At 60.1% G+C, this 25,992-nt stretch overlaps 7 protein-coding genes across 7 annotated transcripts; all 7 read right to left on the bottom strand.

Annotated features, from left to right (window-relative positions):
• Positions 1-428: 428 nt before the first annotated feature.
• LMXM_05_1120 (hypothetical protein, unknown function) lies at positions 429-770 on the bottom strand (the record flags this gene model as incomplete). The annotated part of the gene is made up of 1 exon (XM_003871954.1): positions 429-770. One exon carries the CDS (start codon positions 768-770, stop codon positions 429-431), a length of 342 nt encoding a protein of 113 aa, XP_003872003.1.
• A 3,194-nt stretch (positions 771-3,964) lies between these two features.
• On the bottom strand, positions 3,965-7,702 carry LMXM_05_1110 (conserved hypothetical protein; the record flags this gene model as incomplete). The annotated part of the gene is made up of 1 exon (XM_003871953.1): positions 3,965-7,702. The coding sequence occupies one exon, from the start codon at positions 7,700-7,702 to the stop codon at positions 3,965-3,967; it is 3,738 nt and encodes a 1,245-aa protein (XP_003872002.1).
• A 3,455-nt stretch (positions 7,703-11,157) lies between these two features.
• LMXM_05_1100 (conserved hypothetical protein) lies at positions 11,158-11,895 on the bottom strand (the record flags this gene model as incomplete). The annotated part of the gene is made up of 1 exon (XM_003871952.1): positions 11,158-11,895. The coding sequence occupies one exon, from the start codon at positions 11,893-11,895 to the stop codon at positions 11,158-11,160; it is 738 nt and encodes a 245-aa protein (XP_003872001.1).
• Positions 11,896-14,727: 2,832 nt separating this feature from the next.
• On the bottom strand, positions 14,728-16,452 carry LMXM_05_1090 (double-strand-break repair protein rad21 homolog,putative; the record flags this gene model as incomplete). The annotated part of the gene is made up of 1 exon (XM_003871951.1): positions 14,728-16,452. One exon carries the CDS (start codon positions 16,450-16,452, stop codon positions 14,728-14,730), a length of 1,725 nt encoding a protein of 574 aa, XP_003872000.1.
• Positions 16,453-19,103: 2,651 nt separating this feature from the next.
• On the bottom strand, positions 19,104-21,284 carry LMXM_05_1080 (conserved hypothetical protein; the record flags this gene model as incomplete). Its single annotated transcript, XM_003871950.1, has 1 exon — positions 19,104-21,284. One exon carries the CDS (start codon positions 21,282-21,284, stop codon positions 19,104-19,106), a length of 2,181 nt encoding a protein of 726 aa, XP_003871999.1.
• Positions 21,285-22,718: 1,434 nt separating this feature from the next.
• LMXM_05_1070 (conserved hypothetical protein) lies at positions 22,719-24,287 on the bottom strand (the record flags this gene model as incomplete). The annotated part of the gene is made up of 1 exon (XM_003871949.1): positions 22,719-24,287. The coding sequence occupies one exon, from the start codon at positions 24,285-24,287 to the stop codon at positions 22,719-22,721; it is 1,569 nt and encodes a 522-aa protein (XP_003871998.1).
• Positions 24,288-25,015: 728 nt separating this feature from the next.
• Positions 25,016-25,990, bottom strand: LMXM_05_1061 (putative ATPase; the record flags this gene model as incomplete). Its single annotated transcript, XM_003871948.1, has 1 exon — positions 25,016-25,990. A coding segment is annotated over one exon (975 nt), but the record flags the coding sequence as incomplete, so codon positions are not given.
• Between the last annotated feature and the right edge of the window lie 2 nt (positions 25,991-25,992).

Raw genomic sequence — 25,992 nt, 5'->3', positions numbered from 1 at the left:
GGGGGGGGGCGCAGCTCTGAAAGTGTGCGAGCGCCACCCCACCCCCCCAGAATGAGAAGCACCCGCAGAAAGCAAAATGCAGGCATCAGTGGGAAGGTAGTGAGGGGGAGGAGCGGCAGAGGTGCGCAGGATGACGTGTACACAAAGTGGCCACACGCATCGCATGCGACGGGAGGGGTGGAGAGCAGGAGAGCGGTCTCCGGCACTCGCTCACGCATTTTACATCTTGCGCCGTGAGGAAGTATGGGAGTTTTCGTCTTCGTCGCCGGTGCCATCTGGGACGACACAGCCGACCGAGCAGGCGGAGTTGCAGTAAATTGAGAACCGAGGTGAGGCGCCTGCTGCGACCTGTCCGGCGACTCCTCTGCTGGTGCGCCTAACGAGGGGCCGACAGACGCGGCTGGCGACGTGTTCAGGGTGGTCGCCGCCTACAACACGTCGCCAGGCCTCAGCGCATTTTTCTTCGCGCCCAGCGTGTCCATCTTTATACTACTCATCAGCACAAGGTTGGCGGTGCTCATCTTGCTCGACGGCGCCGTCTCCCACATGCAGCGCTCGCGTGGCTTCAGCTCGAGCGGCAGCCCTTGCCAGCGGAGACACGCGATGGGAAGCATGATGATCGTCCCCAGGGCGATGCCCCCGATGAACAGGAAGAGAAAGATGGAGAAGTTCTCCATGACACCGCTGCTGCCGTCCTGCGCCTGCGCACCACCTGCGGCCAAGAAGATGGAAAGTGCTACATGCGCGGTGAAGCCGCGGTGATCACGCATCGCGCCGGACCGAGAAGACATGAAAGCCACACAGAATAGAGCAACCACCGGTGTGCATGCGCGAAGTTTTTGCGCAGTGTGCACCACTGTGTGTACACGTGCAGGTGTGCGGGAGGCGATGGGCAGAGGGGAAGCAGGAAGAGCAGGAGAAATCGAGTTGTTCTAGTCACGCAGAGAGACCGAGAGAGCCTCCCCCTTCCACGCACGCGTGCACAGGCGTTGTGGACGCCGTGAGATGCACACGCGCGCAGAGCAGGCTGTGCAGTCGCCGGGCAGTGAGACCTCCTTTGGGGAGTGCAAGGAACACACAGGAACGCCCTCCCTGCTCTGTAGAGCTTCGAAGTGGCCACGTGGGTCCGTGGGTGCGTATGCGTGCATTTCGACCCGTGACATGATCGCGTACACGTGCGCGTGCGCGCACACACACACGGCGCCGGGGAAGGCACAGCTCAGAGATGTAAAGTAAGAGAAGGCCGAGTTGGTTTGGTCGTCGCTGCCGATTAAAGTGGGTGGCACCCACAACGCCATCAACACCGTTATGCACTCCCCCTCCCTTGGTGTGCACGCTCGACATCTCCCCATCCTCCTCCCCCTCCCTCTTCCGACTTCCTCAGCGCCAGCACGCCCGCCGCGGCCATTGGCCACGCCGCGCAGCGTGGGCAGCAAGAAGCCGTGTACGGCGTGGGGTCGGCAGAGACGCAACTGCCGTCATGGCACGCGAAGTTCATCGTTGTGCTGCTCGCTGCACACGGCACAGCTCAGTCCGCGGTGGGCCGTCTGAAAAGCCCTGGCGAGCCCAATGCGGGAGCGTACCGGATCTGGCGGCGCCACAAGGCACCGGACACGGCCACCACAGATGCAGCTTCAAGCTTGCACAAAACGGAGAAGAGGGTAGACCCCCAACACCGGCACTGCTGCACGGTCTGTGTCGCAGCGCGCGTTGCCCCGCCGGCTGCCCCTTGCAGCCAGTGCGCGCAGAACGCGTCGCACAGCCTCAACGGGGCGCCCTTGAAAGTCCACGGCGGTGTCCTCATGCAATCGCGTTGGGTCTCGAGAGTTGCCAACAACAGCGGTGGCGTCACGGTAGCCGAGGAGGACGTACTCCTCATCGTCTGCCACGGCCAACTTCGAGGGAGGCGCTGAGCGACATAGCGGTAGGCGCGACGCTCCCAGCACGCCGGAGCTCGAGGGTGGTCGGGATGACCTGCACAGCCGGCCAAGGGCAGCGCTGCAACGGCACAATACCCCATGTCGCACGACATCGCGCACGACGGCCACGTCTGCAGCGCCTCGTCGAGCGGCCCCGCGCACCCGAAGCACGTGCAGGGCACCGTGTATGCCCACGATTCCATCGGTGGGTGCGGAGCAGGTGTCGACCGGGACAGCGTAGAGGGTCCCCCGTGCTGGCGACGTACCAGGCGTGTGCACCTCCGCTGCGATGCGCCGACACCGCGAGCCGGTTGGGCAGACGTGATTGCTAGCGCCATAGCCCTCCTTGTGTGCCGGTAGCCACGATGCACAGCACAGGGTGCAGCCGGTGACCGCCAGGTAGCGGAGGAGCAAGCGCTGCGCATCGAACTCATCTGCGGGCGACGGCGGCCCGCAAAGATTCACCTCCGAATAGCACATACGTGGGCCAGTCGCCGACTGCCGAGGCCCGCGAGCGCTTCATGGATCCGAGGCACTTCGTCGCTGCTGATTGCTACGCACTCCGTGCCCCTTGCATCCACTGTGGCGTTGTTGCTGCCAATGTGACGGGCGGTCTCCCTCAAGCGCCGCCGTCCGCCACACAAAACCCCCCGCGCAGGTCGTCACAATCGGCGCACTCAGCGATAAGCCACAAAGGATGCCATGCTACGTCCCATTGCTGGGCAGCCATTGCGTGACCGTCGGTCGGCTTCCCTGCGAGATGCGGTGCGGCACTGAAATCAACGCCCGCGGGACTGAGTCCCAGAGAACTGGAAAGAAAAGACGTGCACACAGATGCACCGGTGGCCCGTGCCGTTGTGAGCGACACGCAAGACTCGCTCTGGTAGCGTGTGTGTGTGTGTGGGGGGGGGGGGACGTGTGCTAAGAGAGGGACATCGGAGGGAGAACGGCAGACGTGCGCACGCATGTAACAAAGTGCAACGGCAGTGGAACAGGAAGGCGACGACAACGCTTGGTGCCGCACACGCACCCGTATACGCACAACGGGGTAGGTGAAGCCACACATCCTATTTCGTCTCGCGCCGTGGCAGAGCGCCCGGTCGCACCTCTCCACACCGCACGCAGCCCTCTCTCTCCCTCCTCGGCAAGGCGGGCGAGAAAGTAGGTGCCTATGAGGTGACGGCTGTGGAGCGGCACCAGCCGCGGTGTGGTGGTTGGTGGCTGTTCAGTGATTTGCCTATCAACATAAGGCTACACGATATATATATATACTTGCCATCATCGCCATCAACGTATGTTGTTAAGTCAGAAGGGGGCACGCACACACACACACATGCAGATATCTCTGTATCTATAGGCGTGCGTGGGTGTGTGGGCCAATGCGCCGCATCAAGCATGCCAGCACATCAGTCCGGGAGTACACAGGAAAAAGAAAAATGGGAGCCGGCGGTGCATCCCCACCACGCCACACACACACACACACACACCACATACACGCCTATAGATACACGGATACATGTAGAGAGATGGACATGAGCACGCGTGTCCGCATCCTGCCCTCCACTGTGGCGGGTGAGTACAAAGGCAAAGGCAGAGGAACGGTACAAGAGGGTCAACAGACACACAGAGAGAAAAAGGACGGAAAATGCCCACGCACACGTACGCACGCACGCGTGGGAGACACACGGAAGCACACATGCATGAGAGACACAGACTGCGCCCCCACCCCCTCCGGGGCACGGACGCACGCACGTGCGCGAGATACAGAGAAGGGGAGGGGGAGGGACGTGGAGCAGTTGCGTGGAGCGGAGGATGGAAGAAGGGGAGGGAAGGGCCCCGCCCCGGGTGCACTAGCGCAGTACCGATGCAGGCAACGGTACACACGTACACATACATACATACATAGGGAGGGAGAAGGGGGAATGCTCAACGAAGAAAAGCCAAACAGAAGCATCGATGCAGCGACGCACGCGCACACACGAAATACAAAGCCCCAACACCGCAAACACAGCCACAGCCGCATCTCGCGCTTGCCATCGCTTCCATCAGCTCAGCAGCTGCAGGATCTGCTGCACTTGGTACTCCTGCAGTCCTTCGACTTCGTCCTCCTCCTCTTCCACGATGACTGGGGCGCCGCTGCCGTAGAGGTCCATGTCGGCTGAGGGCAAGTGGTCACTGCTGTCGGCAGCGTTGTCGCGGTGACCAGCGCCGTCGTCGTCGCCCGTCTGCGAGGCGGCGGCAGCGAACACCTCGTGGTATGGAAAACCACGAGGAAAGTGCACGGCGTCCATCGGCTGCAGGGCGGCTACGACGGTGGTACATCCGTCGTTCTCGTCATAGGTGTTCTCGCCTGTCGGCGAGGTGGTGGCGGCTACCGGACTTCCGAACGATACGTCCTTCGACACGGCCATCGAGTAGGGCGTGGAGGTGGAGAAGACGGTCGGGTGGATGAAGGAGGACGCACACATCGGCAGTTGCTGCTGCTGCTGAGCTCCCTCTTCCTCGCCTCGGTGCAGCTGCCGCACCGCCTCCGCCACCTCTTCCGCCGTGATCGCATCACTGTAGGTATCAACGGTGTGGTGTGGTTGAATGATGCCGAATAGACACGGCTGCGTGCGAGTGGCGTCGAGGGGCTGCTGGTCGTGGATGGGATTGCGGGCTTGGCTGGTGCGTGTGTTGTGCAGCTGATTAAATCCCGTCTCGTCGAAGCCGTGCACATCCTCGGAGCGTAAAAAGTCGAACGCCTTCGGCGTGTGCACCTCGTTGCGGAAGAACTCCACCATCGCCTTGGCGCTGCAGCTCTCCACGAACTCAACAAACCCGAAGCACAGCTGGTCGAACTTGAGGCTGTGCGCCGCCAGCGCCTCCGCTGAGCCGATGCGCGTCGTCTCCTTGTCGTCGTGGCACAGCCGAACTTTGCGGAAGTCGCCAAAGTGCCGCAGCAGACGCCGAACCTGGCCGGCGCTGAGGCAGGAGGGCAGTTTCGTGATGTACACAGTCCGCTCCGTCATCGTGGCGTCTGACCGCTCAGCGGAAGTGGCGGTAGCGGTGGGGCCGCCGGAAGAAGCACTGGCCGTGGCAGATGTGGAAGCAGGCGCAGAGAGCGTGGGCTTTGCAGGCAGCATGGCGGCAGCAGACACAGTTGGATTGGGAGACATGCTGGGCTGCTGCGTCGCCGACAGCAACCGCGAGCCCCAGTTGAAGCGCATGCTCGGGTGCTGCGGCGTGAGGCCCAGTGAACGCAGCGCGCTGATCGTTGTGCCGGCGGAGTTGCTGTCCGCCGAGAACTCGGAGGCGCCCTGGGTGTAGTCGCTGGCCGGGCTGGTCAGCATCACCTGCGGTGGCACGGCGCAGTTCGGCCCCGCAAGCGGCGTGCTCTGCTTCACCGTCCAGTCGCTGGTGGTACTGTAAGACTTCGAGACAACGCGGCGCGGCGTCGGTCGAGCACTCGGGGTCACGAACTGCGACTTCTTCGCACTTGCGTTGACGCTGTTGCTCCCGTGGCCCTTTGCAGAGTACGTCTTGTTGGCCGCCTCCGCGGGCACCTCCAGCGCGTCGTTGCGCGGCGTGCAGGCACCGCTGTGGTGCTCCCCTCCTCCAGCAGCGGCGGCCGCGACGGCTATGGCAGCGGCGCTGAGAGTGCTAGTCACCGGGCTGCTGCCCTTCATGTCCATGCCGCGGAACTCGCACACAAAGCGCTCGTACTCCTCGCGCACAGTGTCTTGAGCGTAGGTTCGGGGGTCGAGAGAGCGCCAGACGCTCACCATCTCATGCAGCGCATCCATCAGCGTGATCCACGGGCGGTGCTGCTGTTCCTCAGCAAGGCTCGACGGCACGTTCGGCTCGCGGCACAGAAACTCTCTCGCCTCCCGCAGCTCCCTCTCGCAGTTTCGAAAGAGCGTCGTGGCAAAACAAAGCGGTGTCTTGGGCAGGTACGTGTACTGATAGAAGTAAGCGCATTGCACCGCTGCGACGATGCGGGTCTGACGGGCCGCCTCGGTGTCGGCCACGAGCATCATCAGTGTACGACCAATCTGCTGGAGAAAAAGAATGCCTTTGCGGACACCCAGCGAGGCGTCTGCTGGCGTTGCCGGGGCGGTACGCACACGGATGCCCAGCGTGCTGTGTAGCGTGCGGAAGGCGCCAGAGAGCGGACTCGCAAGGATAGTGGAGTGGTCTCTCATGGAGAGCAGCACGTCCCGCAGAACCGCCGCCAGCTTCCTCGCCTCTGCCTCGCCGCTCTCCGCACACAAGACGAGTGCCGCCATATCCGCCGCGAGCTGGCTGTCATTGAGAGACTTGGACCGCAGCTGCTTCTCAACGGACTCGAGCAGGGCGGCCGCGGAAGAGAGGCCGGAGGTGGGGCTGGGAGACGATGTCGACCCGCGAGGCGTGGCCGCCGTCGCGGTGTAGGCACTGCTTGTGGTGCTACTGTCATTGCCGGGCGCGGCAGAGCTGGCGAAGGCGGGGCTCGTCGCGCCCTTGAGGAAGCGGGCCACGATGGGCCGCCGCTGCCCGTGTGGCACGAAATCGTTCATCTTTTCCGCCGCCTCCACCGCCATCCCTTTGGAACCGAAGACAGCGACGCCGCTGCAGCGCAGTTTGCCGTCCACCGAGACGGGTCGCGGCACCAGCTCCGAGTTCAGGGCCCCCATCGGGTAGAACATCTTAAAGAGTGACTTGGGGGTGGTGCCGTAGGCGAGATTGTGCACGCCGACAAGGTACACTTGCTCCCCTGCGTACTTCTGCAAGAAGTGGTGGTCGATGGAGTCGTACGCGGCGGTGGAGTTGGTGCCGACCTCCAGCGCCGGCGTCGTGGTGCCGGCGGACGCGATGGACTCGAGCCCGGCGGAGAGAGGCGGCGCCGCCACGACGCTCGCAGGGAAGACGTCGCTCGGGTTGGACACATCCCTGTGGCGCGACTGTGGCGGTGTTGGGCGGCCACTGGGCCTCGGGCTGGTTACCTTTGCAGAAGCCGGTGCGTCGCCTCGAACCAGCTCGCTGCTCTGAGAGCGCGGGGGCAGCGGGGAGCCGGAGAGCGGCGTCGCCTCGTGATCGGGGCCGCAGTAGCGCACCACGAGCGGCTGATGCTGGCCATGGGGCACAAAGTCGTGCACCTTCTCAACGCCCACCATGGCGAAGTCCTTACAAGTGAAGAAGACGACGCCAGCGCGCTGACGCACCGCGAGAAACGCCTTGGCGAGTGGCTCCGGCATCGTGCGCGGCTCCAGAACCTCAGCTGCGGAGGCCCCAGTGGGGAAGAAGATGCGGCTCAGCTGCTTGTCAGTGGTGCGCGGGTGCAAGTGGAAGACAGAGACCATGTGAAGTTTCTCGTCATTACACTTTCGGTCGTAGAGTTGGTGCACGTAGGCCTCCGTCAGCTCCACCAGCTGCCGGTTGTCCATCGCATCGCTCGCGGCGGAGGCGGAGGGGGAGACAGGGGGGGGCGAGCTGCTGCTCTGCGAGTTGCCGTTGTTGCCAGTTGTTGGGCGAGTCGAGAAATCCATTGCCGGCTGGAACCACCGCTGCGGCGGCGGTACCGGTGCGGCGGCGGATGGCATGGAAAAGAGTGTGCCGGCAAAGGCCGGGGTGACGCGGAACTCCTGCGCGTCCGGGTTGAGAGCAATGGTGGAGCCCGTCTTGGCAGGCGTGGTGGTCTTGGTGAAGGCTGCGTCATTGCTGGAGGTCACCACAAAAGACGGCAGGGACTTTGTCGTCGCGGCTGTCTCAGCCGCGCCGCTGCACGGGGTGTCGTGCGATGACCCCTCTGCCCTGGTGTACATTGAATGCGGGCAGCGCTCACTGCAACAGCGGCTCCGGTCGGGGAGGTGGGGGAGGCCGCGGCGTGTTCGGCGAATGAAGGGGGAGGAGGCTGAGTGGGTCGGGTGCACTGGTGCGTGTGCACTTCAAGAACACGGAAAGACGAACGCAAGCACAGAGACACAACACTGACGCGGACACACACACACACGTGTGTGTGCTCCTCTTCGCGTGTCGGGGCGGGGGGACGGGGGGCGCACGGAACAACGCAGGAGAGAAAAGAAAAAAGCGAACGCCAGGGAAGCACTCAACCGGAAAACCTGTGCGTGTACGCGCGTGTATACGTGTGTGTGGTGTGGAGGGGACGACTCGTGTGTGTGCGTGTATGCGTGCGGGGGGAGGGGGGAGAGAAAGGTAAAAATACGAAATCGCGCGCGCAGGGAGGGGTAGCACGGACAGCGCGACTGGAGCACACAAGCACACAAACGGTGAGGAGGAGGAGGAGGAGCACACACGCAGACGAATACGCCGGTGTGCGTGCGTGCGTGTGTGTGTGTGTGTGTGTGTGTGTGTGTGTGTGCGTCTAAGCAAGAGAGGAGAAAGAAACACAGCGGGGCACAGAGACAGCACGGACGTGAAGCACGTACAACCTTTTCGAGTGGATGCGCGGGGTGGATGTGTATGGTGCGCGCCTGTCCATGTGCTACTAGCGGGGAGAGGGGAGGAGCACACAACGAAGGAGAGGTGCAAACGGAAACGGAAAAGGAAAGGGACGCGACTCCCGCAGCGTGTACACTCGTCGGGCGCGTGTGAGGGAGGGACGGACGGAGGGAGGGAGGGCTTGCTATTGTGCTACGAACGTGTGCGTGGCGTGTGTCCCGCGGTGTGTCTGTCGAAAAGGTCAGCACAGTGCGAGTGCGAGCGGTGGTGGGGTGGGGGAGTCGAGGCACACACGCGCACGGAGGGAGGGAGACAATGGAAAAGAGAGCGCGCCGTGGAACAGCCTTGTATCGAAACCCATCCACGCACACCACTACGACAGCAGCACCCGTCGCAACGCCCAACGAAGGCAGAGAATGAAGTAGAAGCACTGGGGAGGGGGCAGAGACCGATGTGCAACACCCGAGCTCACACGCACACCGCGCGACGAGAGAGAGGCAGGGAGGCGCGCACAACACGCAGACAATGAAGGGAAGCAAAGGAAAGCACGAAACCCGAAATACAAAACGTCGATGTGGGCGGAGGCGGCGAGGGAGGAGGGGGAGGGGGGAGGGAGAACGTTCTACGAATACACTGAGGGACGGATGGCGATACGGATGGCGACAGTCACGTACCCCTGCTCTCTTGCGTCTTGAGTGGGGAGGGGACGGTGGAAGGAAAGAGAGGGGGGAGGGAAAGGAAGGTGCAGCGTGACCAAGCGATGCGTGTGTGTGCGTCTGTATGTATGTCTGTGTGTGTGTGTCTGTGTGTGTGTGCGTCTTTGTGTGCGTGTGTGCGTAGCCGGATGCGGCGCTGGTGTCCCCTCCCTAACGCGTGCGTGTGCGGGGAAGAAGAAAAAGCTCTCGTGGAGAAACCAAGTACAGAAACAGAGGGGGGAGGGGGGAGGTCTAACTATAAACGGCTAACAGACAAGACAGGGAAAGCCGTACAAGAGAAGAGACGCCGCCGTCACGCCGCCACTCGCGCACTTTTCAGGCTGACAAGCCTCTGCGTGGGAGTGGGGAGAGAAGAGAGAGGGTGTGGGGAGGGCGCGAACGTCCCGGGTCCGCTCACGTGACACACAACGGCACGGGCAAATGCGCAGAAGGGAAAAAAAGGCCCGCGTCCCTTCGTCTTCACGGGATGGCGCACAAGTCTTGTACTCCGAGAGGAAAAGGCGCGCAAGCACCGGACAGGCAGACAGACACACACACACACACGGAGCGGGCGAGCGAGCGGAGGAGGAGGAGGAGGGGGTGCGGCGGATAAGGGCGCGTGTGTATGTGTGGAGTGAGGGTCGGAGAGACACACCGCACGGAAAGAAAGAGCGCCCCAGAAACAAAAGATGAGAGAGAGACAGGAAAAACGGAGGAGAGGGGGGAATAACTCCAACCCCACACGTACGCCTCCGTAGTGATGGTATCGGGTCCCCTCGCCTGTACTGTGTGCGTGTGTATGAGCTGGGGGCGAGGAGTGTGCGCGTTACGTGAATGTATGTGCAACGCTACACCTCTCCGGCTCGCCTGAAGGTGTGGCTTGTGCGTGTGACTGTAGTGTGTGTCGATTCTTCGGGTAGAGGAAGATGGATGGAATAGGTAGGGGGGGGTTGTGCGTGGAGAGAGAGAGGTGCGACGTGCGGGTGATAGGCGGAGAGAGACGGAGAGAGAAAAGAGAAAAGCGAGGTGACAACCTCCAGGAATTTCTGTGTTGCTGCGCACGCGTGTAGGCACGCAGCCGGTGTGTGTGTGTCGCGTTGACGAGCAGACGCGCAGAAAAAAAAGCGGGGGAGAAGCAATACGTGGGAAATAAGCTCAAGAGTCATTCGGCGCCCATTAGTCTGACGCGTTGCGGCCCACGCGTGTGTCACTTCTACTGCAGTGGAGGCGCAGCAACATCACATACGCATAAGTGGATCAAGGGCAGATATACACCGTGAGGACGGAGCAGCGCACTCCCCTTCCCCTCCCTTCCCAGGCAGCCCCACACACGAGTCCCATGCAGTCCGTCGTATTGATTCGCATGCAGAAAAAGCCGGAGAAGGGGGGAAGTGTATGCAGTTGCACCGACAGTCACGATGGAGGTGTGTGCGTTGGGTCATGTGCATGCACATGAGCTTGCACGCAAGCTTGCGCAGGCGCACCTTTCGGGACGCGGACTCACCTCCATTCATGTTCCCGTTGTCTTCCTCCTGTGCGTGCATGTGTGCATGAGTACGCACACACACGCCCGCCCAACCGCCATGTCATTGCACTTGGTTCACCTTGTACATCCACACACCGCACACACACACACCTACAGCGGGCCTCCGCTCCCCTTCGCACGGCTGTACGCCAACACCATCCCCAAGCCACCATGCGCCCACCAAAGAAGGGGCCCTCCCGGAAGACAACAACCGTATGCCAAGTGAATAGGGGAGGCGGAGGAGGAGGAAGAGGGTGGTGGTGGTGGTGAAGTAGTAGCTGCTTCCGGTATGTACATCAAACAGTCAACTCAACGACACACAGGCGCACACACCAGTCGCCTTTAGCGTCCCGCCCATCGCGCTCACAGCACGGCACCATCGACGTCGCGGCTGGTCTACAACGCGACAAAGAACGCCACACACGCACCGCTTCTTAGAGAGCGAAGAGCCACCGATGGTCGCAGTAGTGGTTGTGACGAGAAGGACGGCGACGACGAGGACAAGGATGGCGGCACTCGTGCACACGCACGCGTCCACTCACGCTCCCTCTTGCAGTCCCCCGACGTGGTCACCGCCGCCGCGTCCGCCAAGCGTGCCTCAGATGGCGGCGGAGTTATGCGTCATGAAGCGGTCGTAGAAGTCGTCGTCGTCTTCCGACTCGGCGTCGCCTGCTGCCACGGCGACACCGACACTTTGCTTCGCGCCAACCTTCACCATGATGTACACATGGTAGTGCCCGGTGGGGCTGGCGGTAGAGGAACTTAGCATCGGCTTCTCCAGCAGCTTGTGCTCCACATCAAAGTTGAGCTTCTTGCGCCGGAAGTGGTCCATGCGCGTCTCGGGCGACCCGTACGAGACAACGACGAAGCGGCCGCCGCGCTTCAGCAGGCGTGACATGTTCTTGTTGAAGGTGTACAGGTTGTGAAAGGAGTTTGAGCCGCCGAGGATGCTGTCCACGAGGCCCTTGTCCACAATAAAATCATAGAGATAGTCGTTCGGGCACAGCTCCAGCATCAGCTTCTCTATCGGGGTGGTGAGCACATCGACACAGATCCACTGCATCTCGTTCATCTCCGAGTAGCGGCGTTGCATCTGGCTGATCACCGTCGGCGACACATCCACGTTGGTGATCTTCTTGATGTTGAGGTGCTCATAGAGGTTAGCAGAGAGACGGCTGTTGCCGCAGCCCACTACCAGCACCCGAATCTGCTCCGCCGGCTGCAGCAGAGGACGCAGGATGGTCTGCAGGTTGTCATAGGTGACGAACCAGTCGAAGGTGGTGTCGTTGCTGCGGTAGCGGTCCTCCCAGTACTCGGGATTCGCGTACTTCGACATGGTGCCTTGCGCACGGCGGTGTGTGCCGACGTGCCCGTATATCGATGTCTGTCTGCGTGTGCGCGAGTGTGTATGCACGGACAAGTGTATAGGTGCGCACACGTACCCAAGCTCACACACACACACAGAGAAAAAAGGATGCTTGAAAGTAACGCCCGCTCGCTACTGATGTCCTGTCCAAGACCCGTGACGTTGATATTCGTCCACTCTGCTCTTGTCACCGTCGCATCCACCTACACACACGTGCGAGCACACACAGAAGGAGAGAGAGAGAGAGTGATACTGGAACTACGGCTAGAGGGGGGAACATAAAAGGTGAAGGCAAGCGATGGACAGGTAGACGGCTTCACATGACGAACGGCGCACGTCACCATCAGCAGTGAGAACACCGCCCATCAAACCGACATCATCCGGCATACCAATCGTTGCACACGCGCAAGCATACACGTATGCAAGAGAGACAGTGAAAAGCTCTCTGGATACGCAGTGGAAAAGTACGAGAGACGACGGCAGAGGCGGAGTCGCACGGTCCCCGGCGCCTCGGATCGCTCGCCTTCTCCCACCCCAACTCCACCTGCCGTTGCCTCCCCATAAGTGCATCTGTGTTACGCGTCAGCGAGGGACACGGAGAAGAGAGAGAGAACATGAGGCCCCGTCTGTTCAACGCAGCTGTGTTGTGTGTGCGTGTGGAACCGAAGATCGAGGGAGAGAAACATGACAGACGCATCAGTCGCGAAGGAAAAGACGCACTCCACACACACACACACACGCGCACACATGCAGAGAGCGAGCGAGTGATTGACAGAGACACGCGCAGATCCTACCGGGAAAGACGGAGGGAACGTGATGGTGCGTGACCCCGAGAAGATACAAGTTAAATGCACAACAAAAAAAATATTGAAGCGGCCGACCGGAGATGACGCAGCTGGCATTCATTGGACGCGCAGGGGGAGGAGGGAGAGCACGAGAGAGTCACAGAGTTATGTGCAAAAGACGTGCGAGGCGGGCTGACTGTCTGTATACCTCTGTGGATGTGTGTGTGTGTGTGTCTGTGGAGAAGTCCACATGTACACGCAAGTGAACGCGCGGGCACACGCGAGCACGACGTGCCGCCTTTTTTTTTTGCACTCCCTCTCTCCTTATTGAATATCATCCTCCCCTCCCCCTTCCTCCTCCTCGCCAGGTCCGGTTGTCCACCGCCAGCACCGCCTCCTGGCGCTCGTGCGCGCGCACCAACACCAAAAGACAAAGTGGAACAAGACCCAAGAAGAGACACGCAACGACAAGCACAAACGTTAAAGAGAAGTGCGCAACACGAGCGGCACCCCCTGAGCCGAAAGAAACCAACACGCGCGACGGAAAAAGGCCCAAACATACACACATATACATATATACATACATATATACATATATACATACATATATATATACATACATACATATATACATATATACATACATATATATACATATATACATATATACATATATACATACATACATACATATATACATACATATATACATATATACATATATACATATATACATATATACATATATACATACATATATACATACATATATACATATATACATATATACATATATACATATATACATACATATACATATATACATACATACATACATACATACATATATACATACATATATACATATATACATATATATATATATACATACATATATACATATATACATATATACATATATACATACATATATATATACATACATATATACATACATATATACACATATACATATATACACATATACATATATACATATATACATACATATATACATATATACATACATATATACATATATACATATATACATATATACATACATATATACATACATATATACATACATATATACACATATACATATATACATATACATACATATACATATACATACATATATATACCGCAATGGGACTTGAGAATAATCAATAGAAAATAAGGCACGCACGTCTATGAGGGAGGCCCCGGCATGGGCGTGTGTACACGAGGAGGGAGGGGACGTGTATGTGCATGTGCAGACGTGTGCGTGTGCGTACCGGACGAGCTCGTCACAGACAAGCCGGCCCATTCCGCTTTGGCACACACAGTGCGCATAGCTCTGATGATGGATTTCACAAAAACACGTGCATGTATGTGCGTACATCTGCTTCTATGGTTTCAAGAGAGTTGTCGTTACTCTGCACGTGTGTGTGTACTGAAGAAAAGGACGGAGGGGGCGGACTCTGCCGCCCATCAACGAGGGGGACATCGCGCACCCTCCGTCCCTCCCTATATATATATATATCTCCCACCACCGCAAGATCTGGCGCGCACACACACACATGCAGAGAAAGGGTGAGAGACGGACACCCACAGACAGAGAACAAGCTCCTGAGGCGGGGAGAGCAAGTCGGTAAAACAACGAACACCCACATCGATGCCTCCCGCCCCCCCCCTATTAGCGGTGGTACTCTATGGAAAAAGAAAGCAGCATTCAGCTGGAGAGAGAATTGGGGGGGGGGACAGCGGGTGGAAGGGAAGGACAACGTGGCCAGTGTGGGGCAGAGGTCAACCAGCACCAGTCACCGCGGCAACAGCCGCACGGGAGACACCGGCACTCGCAGCACTACCAGTTGAGGGGAGGTGATGATGATGAGGGTGCCCTGTCGAACGACGCGATGGTTTATGGAGAGTGAGACAGGCGAACATGCGACACATACACACACAGCGCCGCACACAAGGAGCGAGCGCGGCAGCTTTGCTCTCGTCGCTCAGTCCACCTCTAACGCCGCTCTCACGCCGCAGCCAATAGACCCAGGGCCGACTCGTTCAGGGTCACCTGCACCTCATCAGACCCCGGCGCCTGCTGTGCGCTAACGTACTGTTTCGATGCCAGTGCGAGGACGTCCACAAACGTGCGTGCGGCATCGCGACGGCGCAGACCACGGCACACCTCCCGCAACGCGCAGCTTGCACCAACGAGAGAGGCAGCCGACTGCGTGCGGGGCTTCTTGCGGTCACGCGCAGCGCGCACCGAGAGCTCCATTCGAATGCGCTCCAGCGTCTGCTGAACACTGGCCGACACACCTGCAGCCATCGTTGAGTCATCGACTCCGTCACCGTCGTCGCGGCCGCGCTTGCGACGCTGCTGCGCCACCTCCTCCTCCGGCAGCAGCATGGCGCTGCCGTCCAGATCCGCCGCGGCAACCTGCGCATCGTCCGCCTCGAGGATGCCCCCGACGCCAGCAGGGACTTCGCTTCGCCGCGCCGTCGACTCCCGAAACGCCTGCGCCGCCATCGCGACAGCTTTCTCGGCGCTCTCCCGCAGGGCTGCCGCGTATGCGAGGCGAAGCGCCGGGTTCAGAACCCCCGAGAGAGGCGCCGCGTCCATCGCGGGGTTGGCAGCAACCGCGTTCGCCGTGTTCGCGGACCCCCTCACGGTGTAGCGGTCAGCCTCCTCCTGCGCGTCGTAGGGGCCACGGCGCGGCTCGCTGTTAAGAATGTCGCTACGGTCTGCCATGCACTTCTCGAAGGCCTCGCGCGATAGCGTCGTGGAGTCGAGGTCGCACACGTTCACCGGCCGCATCTTTCGGCCTGGACGTGACTGCTGCACCGCCACCGCCGCCTCATCCATGTTCATCATCATATCCGGCAGCAGGAACGGATCGGCTGGTATCATGCCCGTCGGCACCTGCCCGTCCAGAGCAGGGAAGCCCGGCGGTAGCTCGTCAGGGAGCGGGACGCCAATATCCAGCTCATCGCCGACAGCGGGGAACGCCATGCCGTCCACATCAACGGCAACGCTGCCACGACCCTTCTCCATACTCGACAGACTCGATTTGCTCTTACTGCCACTGCCGCTCCCACTGGCGCGCTCGCCGAAGGCCATCAAGTCTGCCCGCATCTTAGCGATCTCGTCGTAGTCCTGCTGCATGGTGTGAAGCTCGTCGCCTGCCGCCTGCGACGTTGGCTGCACTGTGTACCACGCCGACGCCAGGAGGGCATCCTCCTTGTCTGTGTCGGAGACTTCGATGCGGTGGCTGTTTCCCAGCAGATCAGCGATGGCATTAAAACGGCCCTCGCCAAGAGCCTCGGCAGTGTCTGCCGCCGCGCCGTGCTTCGCGGCGACATCGGCGTTCCAGTCAAACGTCACGGCCTCGACATCGCTGCCCTTCACGGGCACCACGACGCCGTCGATCGAGGTGGTGCGGTGCTGACTGGCGACACCAGCCTTGCTGCCCTTCGTCGCGAGAGTCGTCACACGCAAGAAGAGCGTCGCCTCGGTCGCCTCCTTCAGCAGGTGCTTCACCTTCAGTGCGTAGATGCGCACGACACCGACGAGCAGTTCACCGGACGTGCGCAGGGCGATCGGGACGACAGGGCGGACAATGTGGAGGATAGTCTGACTGAGGTCGACCACCTTCACTTCATGGCGGGTGAGTCGCTTGTCCCAGTGCGCGGCGAGCCAAACCTTGGCGAGCGGGCCCTTCTTCGTGAGCACGTAGGTTGAGAAGAACATGGCAACGACACCCCTGTCTGATACTGGAAGAGACGAAAGGAAAATGGTAAGACGTGTTCCTGTGCGTGCGTCTGTCTATGGATGTCGATAGGTGAGCACTCCTAATGGGGGGAGAGTTGATGCGGTTTTACCGCGCACGCACACACACAGTCAGTCGGAGACGCGGCGGATTTTCTGACGATGATGTCAACGTTGTCGCGCAACTGGGTAGGGAGGAAGAAGGTCCAGGAATGGAAAGAGTGTGGGGCGCATCGCCGACGCTTCCGTCTGGCCGCGTGAGCTTTTCAGCGCTCCGCCCGCGTTTTGGGGGGGGGCGCACAAGTTGGACCACGCCTTCGCTACACGCGCGGGCCGCATTGAGCCTTTTAGGCAGACCTGTGGCCAGGACCACACCTTATCCGATTCGCGGCGATGGGGCACTGGTCGAGCACAACTTCGGCGTCTTCTTGTGCGAGAGAGAGAGAGAGCACACCCAGACATCACGCTACTCGCGAGACGGGCCATGACAAATTTCTTGCGCCGTCGCAGGGGTGCTTACACATGTTGGTGGGGTGTGTGTGTGGGGGGGGGGGGGGGGAGCCTCTCCCTTGTTGCGCAGTCCATGTAGACAGTGCCACCCGCTCAACACCGCCGGAGGGGGTGCAGTGAGCTGTCGGTGTGCCAGCTTCTTCACAGATCTGGGAGCTGGGATGCTGCATGGCGACACGCTGACGGCAACGCAAGTGCAGAGGCCGATACAAGACGGCACCGTAAAAGACAACGTGAGGACGGCGCTGACACGGTGATGAAGCAGCGATAGGCGTACCACACAGGGCTGAGCACCGAAGGACAGAGAGCTGATGGCCGCACGTGGGGGTGCCAAGAGTTTATCATGTACACCGACCAAGGGCACCTGTCGTGTCGTCGTGGACAAGGGAGCAACCATCCTCTCTCCTCTCTCCCCGTTTGCACATGTTCATCGGCAGCTGCCCGCGTCCGACAAAGGGAAAAGCACGATGCGCTCATGATTGCCGCCTCGCCGTCGTCGTTGGCGCCTCAGATGGAAGGGGAGAGACGGAAGGGGAGAGATGGGAGAAGACAGCAAACAACGCCCACGACAGGCAGAGAGACCAGCGAGGGGGAGGGCGTTCGTCTCTTGCAAACCCCTTTTCCTTCGCGGGCGCTTGTGTTTAGAGGAACGACAGCGCTGCACCGCCTTCACCCGCACATTGATGGCCTCTACAGAGCCGTCGATAAAAAAGGGCGGAGGAGGTGAAGAGAGAATGCGCCCGTCCTACTCACTCGTGCCCAGACGGTCCCCCGCGCGCACGCAGAATCCTGACTGCTCAGGGTGCCGGCATCGCCGTCCTCCATCATGTGCGCGCCGCGTTGCCCGATCCTTGTTCGAGGTCCTTTTCCAAGTCTGTCGGCAAGCGCTAGCCTCGCACAGGTGTGCTTCTTCTAGTTCCCTGTCGGGGAGGGAGAGGGGGGCCGCGAGGCCTCTCGTTGGGGACGTTGACGGGGTGTTGTTGTGGATAGGTGCACAAGCCCAAGTGCAGCTGCACCGCCTTTGAGGATCACCCCTCCGGCCTTTTCATGCAATGTGTGTTGTGTCTGTGTGTGGGTGCGGATGGCACCAGTAGGCAGCAGCGGTGGGGAGGCAGATAAGAATGAGGATAGATACATGAACAAGACAAGCGGATCGATGCAAAGATGGACGAGGAGTGGAGAGGGAGTTGCTCATGTGATTGCCCTGTGTGTGTGCGTGTGCTCGCGTGTATCGCTGTGCGTGCAGATAGAGTCAACAGAGACACCCCTGGTGGCTGTAGGGAGGGAGGGAGGCCTTCCCCCCTCCTCCCCACTTCGTCTTTCCCTCGCCTCCTCCATGGTCGACACTCTCGCCCGCGAAGCACACACGGACACACCCTTCCGCGCTTCCTTTTCGGTTCGCTGTGCGTGAATAAGAACACGCATAAACAGACGCGCACACACGCACACAGATGCGTGTCCGCTGCTGTACATCATCAATCATCATCACATCAACGGGATATCCCGTCCAGGTCATCCGCACCATCCGCAACCGCCACCACCGAGAGGCTGAGGGGCGGGAGGAGGGCGATTCACGTACGCCGTCCACCAGAATAGAGGAGGAGAGAGAGGTACACAAATCCACGCACGCATACGACCACCCACAAGCGCCCACCACACCCAACAAACGACGCACACGCACACACGCGGGCACCTGTACGTTGCTACGCCTGTTTGTGTGTGTGTGTGTGTGTGTACTGAGGCAGAGGAGGCGGCGACGGACTACCTCCTGACACGGCACCTTCCCAATCACCACCACCTCTTATGGAGAAAGAAGAAGAGGAGCGGTGATGTCCTCCTAACGATGTCAGGGCGCGAGGGGGGGGGGGGCACGGACAGGTGGAGCGGCTTTACTGCTATGTACATAACGTTCACACACACACGCACACACACACACAATCATGCAACAGCGGCAGCAGATGAAAAAGAATGCATGTGTGTGTGTGTGTGTGTTGGGGAAGGAGGGCAAGGAGACCCGGACGACGGCCGTAGTGCATCTATGGAAGGAGGGTGATGCCCCTGTGTGCATGCGTGTGTGTGTGTGTGCCTTGCAGTTGTCGCTGCTTTTCCCTCTCTAGCAGGTGTTACTCCTCCAACTCTGCCTCATCACGGCGGGCCTTGGCATCGTACAGGGGCTGGAGCTCCGGCCGCGGCTCCAACGTTGGAGGCGGCGGCGTCGGTGGGCGCTGCGGGGCAACGGTGGCTCTGGGCAGTGTATGGGCGGCGCGGCGCTGCTGCGCATTGGCGGCCGCCATTGCCGTCATGGCGTCGGTAGAGATGGCGGCCACGTCGGACAGCAGCACCGCCACGTACACCGTCGACGCCTCCGGCAACTCGGCGGAGAGCAGCTGCAGTTTGTGCTCCAGCTGCGCCACTGTTTCGCGGTGCACCTCCTGGGCGTACATCCACACCGACTCCTCGGCGTTGCCCTGCATGGGGTTGCATCGCATAGGAGGCAGCAAAAGAGCCATGGTATTCGTGGAGGTGAGCTCCAGGCGGAGGGCGGGCCCGACTGCGTCCACCACGTCGCCGCCCACGGACGAGTCCTCGCTGATGCGCACTGCGGGAAGGCGGCTCTGCTGGTGGTGGTCGTCGGGGCTAGTGCTTTGAAGGGACCTCTCCAAGAGCACTACCGGCTCCATGCCTGGAGCCTCCAGCAGGATCATCAGACGCGTGACGGACGGCTTCAGAGTAACCGACTCCGATGGCGGGCGCACGCGCTTCCCGACACTGTCAACAAGGATGGGGAGGATGGTCACCTCCGTGATTGCATCGGGGTCGGCGGCGTCGTAGCGCATCGACTGCACCTCCACACCCCTCAGCTCCACCCCCTTCAACTCCGCCTCGCCAGCTACCACGTCCTTGGCCGCGGAGGCCAGGGAAGCCACCCACCGCAGCAGCGGGGGGTAGTTGGCGATCTTGATGAGGTCCGCCATGGTGCGGCCGGTGCACTCGGCGCCAAACTCCATCGGCACCCGCGTCGACCCGCTAAGCTGCGGCGGTACCACGAGCTCCATGTGTGGCACCATGCGAGACGTGCATTTCAGTATGCTCGGCACCCAAGACTTGCCCTCCCCCGAGTAGGTGCCCTCCTGCTGGAAGGCGCCGGGCTTGAGGCCGCAGCGGTGCACGTAGACGCCGGCGCCGGCCGGCGTATCATTTTCGAAGTTGCCGATGTAGCGCACCGTCCCGGACGCGAGGCGCCATTCGCCTGATACGAAACGGTTGTGGTGGAAGGTGCCAATGAAGGAGGAGCCGTCCAGCAGGTGGTACGTGCCGCTCCCGTGCTTCTCGTCCTTCACCCAGGCCCCGTCGTAGCTGCTGCCGTCGGCGTAGACGTAGCGACCCTTGCCACTGCGCTTGCCGTGCACCCACCGCCCGAGGTAGCGGGAGCCGTCTGGGTACACCATCCGGCCGTAGCCGTGGCGCATGTTTCGGAACCACTCGCCGCAGTAAAGTGCGCCGCCCTTGGACCACCAGTAGACCCCACGGCCGTCGCGCTGATTCTCTTTGTACTCGCCCGCGTAGCAGTCGCCCGAGGGGAAGAGTGTCTGCCCGAGGCCCTGCTTCGTGCCGTCCGGCAGGCGCGGCCCCACGTAGACGCCCAGCTCGCCAATCCGCTTCACCACCCCGACACCGCCATCCCCCAACTCGCCGTGGTAGTCCTCCAGTGTGTCGTACACGAGCTCCTCTGGCATCGGCTCCACCTCCTCCTCTTCCTCGCTCTCTTCGTCCTCGACGACATCGTCACCGCTGTTGACCATCGCACGCTCCGCCAGACGCTTTGCCTTCTCGTTCTCGCGCTGCTTCTGCCGCTCCGCCACCTCGGCAGCCGTGGGTAGCTCCTGCGACATCTCCACCCACCGGTCGTACACCACGACCTCGACCGACTCGGCATCGAAGGAGAAGGCGGCGCGCTTCACACGCTTCACGAGGTACTCGACGAGCATGAAGTGGTTGTTCAGCGTCGCCCACTGCAGCAGCGTCTGCCGCGTCACCGGATCATTCTCCAGCAGTACCCCCTGCACATCCTCGTCCTCCATGTCGTTGAGGAAGCGGATCAGCTGGCCAAGGCGTGGGGCCGACTTTTTCAGCTTTACGTAGTCGGCAGGGCGCCCTCCGCGGGCTGCGTCGTTGTCGACCACTTCTACGTTTTCCTCGTCATCCATCTCGTCCTCGCTGCTGTCGGCGCTGTTGTGCGTTGGGTGGATATACTGCCACATCTGCGGCAGCTCCACCGCCACCTCGCTGCCGTCGTCGGACATTTTCTTCCGCCGTTGTGTGTGTATGTGTGTGTGTGTGTGTATTTGAGGTGTGCCGGCCGTGAAGAGTGCGCACGTCGTCGTACTGGCTGGTGGACCTCAAACAGGGCCGTGGGAGAAGAAACAGGGAAGTCGAGAAGCAAGAGAGAGAGCTCTCTGATGATGGCGCAGTGGAGAGACGAGAGGGGCGGAGAAATGGGTGGGGAAGGAGAGAGGGAGTGCAGGAAAACCACATAATCCACGCTGCCGCGTCAGACAACCAGCGCGAGAGGGGGGCGCATGCAGGGGAAGCAACCACGCACCGGAAGGGATCGCAGGGGAGGGAGGAGGGGCGGAGATGGCCACACAAAGAGCGATAGAGAGACGAAAAGGCGAGGAGGATGAGCTGACGGACAAGAGCCACACACACACACACGTTGACGGAGGGAGGGGGCATGACAGAGGAGGAAATACGGGGAGATGATCACATTCATCCCCCTTCCCTCCAGCCGCCTGCCACCGCTTGGCCGTTGGGAAACCCACGCGCGATTGCTCTCTCCTGTTCTTCGCTGTTCTGCCCTCGTTTCCTTGGCGCTCATCGGCAAGGGAGAACACGACGAAGGAAGCGAGAGGTGGAGACAGAGGACATGAGAGAGGAGCGCACATGCAAGCATGCATATATATATACGCCCCCCTCTCCCCCCAACACACACGCGCACAGCCCTGTTGACGCGGGCACCCATCTCACTTGGCGTAATCACATAGTCCTGTGCGCGCGTGCGGCTGTGCCAGGCAAAATGAAAACGGGATAGGTCTAGAGAACATGAAAGAGTAAAGGAATACAGAAAACGGACGTGATGCAGAGGGGGGAGGAGCCGCCGTGCCGTGCCGTGCAATGCGGCGGCATGAGCTGAGAGGGAAGGATGCGGAAGGAATGAGGAATGAGGCAGAACACCGCCACCCCGAGGGGGAGGGAGCGCAGAGGTAGCAAGGGGCATCAGAGAGGAGCAACCGTGTGCACCCTGTCCGTCGATACGTCACCAAGGGTGGGAGGGAGGGAGGAAAGCTCACGACGGGCATGTACATGCCTGAGCGTGCGTAAAAGCCTCCTCCGCCTCCCGCCCCCTCCCCCACCCCTCTCCTGTGGGCACTTTCCCTTTCCCTCGGCTGTGCCGCGCAGCCTCAGCCGCTGCTGAGCCACTGAAACAACAACAAAACGGAGGACATAAGCACATACACTAGCGAAGGTAAAAACAAGAGAGACGTGCCCGCCTGCGCCGAGGTCGCCCGAACCCACGCACACGTGCACGTCCCGCTCTCTCTTGCTCCCTCCTCCCCCTCCCCGGCTATTTGCCTCCGTCTCCCACGTCCCACCCGCCTCATCCTCAGGAGATGCACACGCCCACGTGAGAGAAACGATCACGAATACAGACACGCAAAGCGGTCGCACACAACCGCTTATGCAGTGTCTGAGTCCGGGCTCACCGGGAGCTGGCGAGAGAAGTGCAGCCGCTCGCGCCTGTCCGCCTCAAAGTCGAAGTGCTCTAGCGGGATCGTCTTGGAATACCCCATTGCCTTCGCGTCCAGCCCCATCTCACGCAGGTCAAACCTCAACACATCATGGACGTCCACGTGAGTGAAGGTTTTCTTGTCCGCCTCGTGGAAGACGCTCCGCAGCGGGCGGCGCTTTCGATTCTTGGCCGGCCGGTGGCCGGTACTGGCGGAGAACCCGAAGTGGTAGCGCAGTGGCAAATGGATCGGGTACACCTCACCGCACATGGTCTCCGTGTACGTGCGCACTACCTCCACCTCGTCCGTCGCCTTCCCCGTCTCATCCACCACCGACGACACCTCGCGCTTTGCAACGTCCTCGCGGCGGATGATTACGGTCAGCTTCTGTTTGTAGTAGCGCACGATCAGCTCCACCGGCTCCTCGGCGGCGGTGGCGGCCTTGGTGGCCTTGTTCATCATATGTGCCTTGGGGTCATACGGCTTCGTGCCCTTCTGGCGAAAGTCGTACGTGCACCGCAGCACATCCGGGGATCTGCGGAAGTTTTCGCGCGTTGGGTCAAAGTTGTTCACTACCGTCGCCCCTGAGCTGGATGTGTGGTTCGGCAAGTTCAGCAGTAGGTAGATGCTGGAGGTGTGGTGGTGGTGTTCCACGGCGTCGCCTTGCTGCTGGTGCTCGCGTAGGTGCTCCCTTTCATCCCCTACGGAATCGAGAATGAGGCCAAAGCCTTTGTTGAAGTCCGAGAACTTCACCCCCATGATACGTGGCTCCCTATCTGAGTCGTCGACAGAGGTGCCACGCTTGAACAGCCGCCTGAACAGCTCCTCACGCTTCCTCTTCTTTGTAGCGCGGCGATCCTTCGCTTGCTGTCCCTCCTGCTTCTCCTGCTCCGTCAGATCATCCTCATCCACCCCTTCGTCGTCGTCGTCGTCGCCGTTGAGCAGGAAGTCGGCCACACGCCACGGATTCTCGGCGTCCAGCATCTCGTCCCGCAGCTCCGGGGAGATGGACTTGGAGTACTTGACGACGTGCTGATGATCGTCGCCGATCGGTTGGTCCAGGTACCATAGAGCCATGCCGTCGCCGCCCTGGTAGTGGACGGAGCTACCGTTCATGTCAGCCGCCACCGGTGGTGGCCGGATGGAGAAGCGCGCGCGAGCCTCCCAATTGTCGTGATCAAGTGGTGCGGTGTTGAAAGCGAACCCATGGTCATCCAGATCGTTCGTGGTGAGGCGAAGAAAGCGCTCGTTGGCGACCGCCGACCCGCCAATCATGTAGTGCGGAACGCCTTCCTCCCACCAGTCGCTTACGAGCGGCTCTTGAAAGCTGTGCTCGTGTAGCAGCGGCCCGCGCATCACGCCAGGCGGCAGATCATCGTTCACACGGGCCGCAGCGGCGTTGCTAACGCACGCGCAGCCGCACAGGAAAAGTGCCAGCAGTGATGCTGCTAGCCTGGTAGCCGCCATGGCCATGGCGGTGACTCTCTCTGCTCTTGTTATCTCGCTCCTTCGCTGCATCAAAGAGGAAGCGCAGCGGCTATGAAAGAAGTGCGCTCGCTGCGCAGTGCCGAGGAGCGCGAGGAGTGAGACGACGGTGAGACCTCCCCCGAGAAGAGATACGGACAAGTAAACGAAGAGGGGGAAAGCGTTCACGATGAAGCGGCACGGTAGGCGCAGTAGGATAGGACGAGCAGGGCGAGCAGAGACGAAGGAGCAAACCAGACAAACAAATCGGTGTTTCTCGCTCAGCAAACCTTTGCATCCGTGCGTGGCAGCCACGCGCATTCAGCATCCCGCACTCTCCTGGATACGGCCAAGACAAGACGCGACGAGGAGTGAAGCCCCTTTTTCCCGGACACGACAGGGGGAGGGGGAGAGAAGACACGGCACAAAGCGCATGCACACCCGCCCATCTTTTATTATTCGTCGTAGCATTACCGTTTGCCCTCTCGTTTCGTTTTCTTTTGATCTGAATTTTCCCTTCTTCTGTCCCCTTCATGGACTTGTCGGTTGGCATCACGCCTACTTTTGTTCTTTTTTTCGTGTATTGGGTCTGGTTGTTGTTGCTTGCCTGATGCTCCATGTCCAACCGTCACGCATGCCTTCTTTGAGTGTGTATGTGGTGTGTAGAGAACAAGCGTTGGTGGATGTCCCCACAGAAAGCGTGTGCGCCGTTTTGCTGGAAGAGTTCGTTCAAGCACACAAAACAAAAATAAGGGCGGGGCCAGAACCAACGGAGCTGCATCTCATCGCGTGGATAAATCCACATCCTGTGGCTCATGAGGGATCTCAAGGTACTCCTTTGTGCGCATCTCGAACAGACGCGACACACACCGGTCCATTTGGAACGCGCTATCATCCGCATCCACTAACTTATTACCACTTTCGCGCTCGAACTCGGAAAGCTGATCGAACCGTTGAGCACCGCCTTCTATTCTGCCCGCGCCCTCTCCTTTCGGAGCTTGCAGCTGCGGCGGTTCAACCGCAGCGTGAATCATTACCTTGCACCTATGCCCGTACAGCGTATCGATGAGCAGTAGAAACCGGCTCTTCACATCGCTGTTCTCGTACGGAAACTGGGGCACACCATTGATGAAGATTGTGTGAAACGTCCTGGCAATTACCTCGTAGTCTGCCGTAGACTTTTCACCGCCGCAGAGCTCAAAGAAGTGGAAGTAGCACACACCTCCACATGCCCGCGGCACAATGACGTCGCGCCCAAACACCTCAAGCTTCCGCTCCGTCGCAGGCATCGCCTTGCACATCTCAAGAAACAGCTTTTCGAACTTGGAGGTGTTCTCACTGTTCATTGGAGTGAGGTAGGTGTCCGCCTGGTGGCCGAGTAACCGATGGTCGACGTTGCTCTTCATGTGATGAATGATGCACTGCTTCTTCACCAGATCGATGAAAGGAATGAACCCACCACGGTTCAGGCCATCCTTGTACAAGTCCTCAAGGGGGCGGTTTGAAGTGAAGATGACAACAAGTCCGATCTTGTAGAATGAATGGAAGAGACGCTTGAGAATCATGGCGTGTGCCACATCAGAGACGGCCACCTCGTCGAAGCAAAGAAGCTCAACATCGCTGATCATCCGCTGCGCCACCTCGTCGAACAGATTGATCTCGGCATCCGGGGTTCGACGGCGATTGTCACTGGTGTTGTAGCGCACCATGTTTGTCCGGTTTGCAGGATCCTGCATCTCTTCCTTCGACTTGTAGCGGA

This window comes from Leishmania mexicana, chromosome 5 (genome assembly GCF_000234665.1).
Source record: "Leishmania mexicana MHOM/GT/2001/U1103 complete genome, chromosome 5".
Classification (NCBI taxonomy): Eukaryota; Euglenozoa; class Kinetoplastea; order Trypanosomatida; family Trypanosomatidae; genus Leishmania; species Leishmania mexicana.
Note: the sequence above shows the minus strand (reverse complement) of the source record. Positions and strands in the feature narration are given on the sequence as shown.